This window comes from Arachis ipaensis, chromosome B01, assembly GCF_000816755.2.
Source record: "Arachis ipaensis cultivar K30076 chromosome B01, Araip1.1, whole genome shotgun sequence".
NCBI lineage: Eukaryota > Viridiplantae > Streptophyta > Magnoliopsida > Fabales > Fabaceae > Arachis > Arachis ipaensis.
Genome location: NC_029785.2, coordinates 13,355,695 through 13,356,509, shown reverse-complemented (window position 1 = coordinate 13,356,509; position 815 = coordinate 13,355,695). Strand labels below are relative to the sequence as shown.

Genomic DNA, 815 nt, shown 5'->3' with positions numbered 1-815 from the left:
AATTAATTTATTTTATCCAACAAAAATTATCCCTAATTAATTAGAATTAGATTTTTAAGATTTCGGATGATCGATACGAGATGGACGGCTAAATCTCGATCTCTATACTTTGGAGAGAAAAAAAAGGTCGGTGGTTTAAGAATTATTGTCCAGTAGCAATTATACATGCATGTTCCATGATGGCGTTAAGGATGTTTATGTTGTCATATATATTTTATAAACCAGTTCAATTAACTCGGAAAATACTTTAATATACAAGACTACACTATTTGTATTTGATGACTAGTTTAGTTTTATTAAATAATGTATAGCAGTAAAATTAACTAACTCCGAATGAAATCTTTGAACACAATGTCATTTTACACTAACAACTGTAAAATCTCTATCTATTGAGTGATTGGTGTAGTAGGTGAATGATACACACCAGTAAAATATTGTAACTATATATTGTGGGAAGCAAAATTTGATCATAAAGATTAGAACACTGATACAAAAGAGGTGGGTCTCCAATACCCTTTTTTGGCAAAGAGCACTCCTTCTTGGTCTTTGGATAAGGTTACTTCCCAATGCAGAGATTTTAACAAACTTTCCACTTCGCTAATGGCGTTGGATTCATCACGGACAACCAAGCTCCCTCCTGGTCTCACTATTCTATCAACTTCTACTATAACAGGAGCAAGTTTGCACCTGGAGAACCCAAAATAACATAACAAAAAAGAGTGACTCAATTTCTATGTTGTAAGAGGAAATTTCTATGAAATTTTAAAATGCTGATAAATTTAATCATTTAATTAATAAAATTAATTTTGTATTCA

The 815-nt window shown here is 31.2% G+C and overlaps 1 protein-coding gene across 1 annotated transcript in view; it reads right to left on the bottom strand.

The window, feature by feature from the left end:
• LOC107646748 (probable methyltransferase PMT27) overlaps positions 322–815 on the bottom strand; it is a 5,048-nt gene continuing 4,554 nt past the window's right edge. The window contains exon 8 of the mRNA XM_016350913.2: positions 322–687. Coding sequence (XP_016206399.1) covers positions 477–687 — 211 coding nt within the window. The 3' untranslated portion in view covers positions 322–476. The remainder of the gene's footprint in view (positions 688–815) is intronic.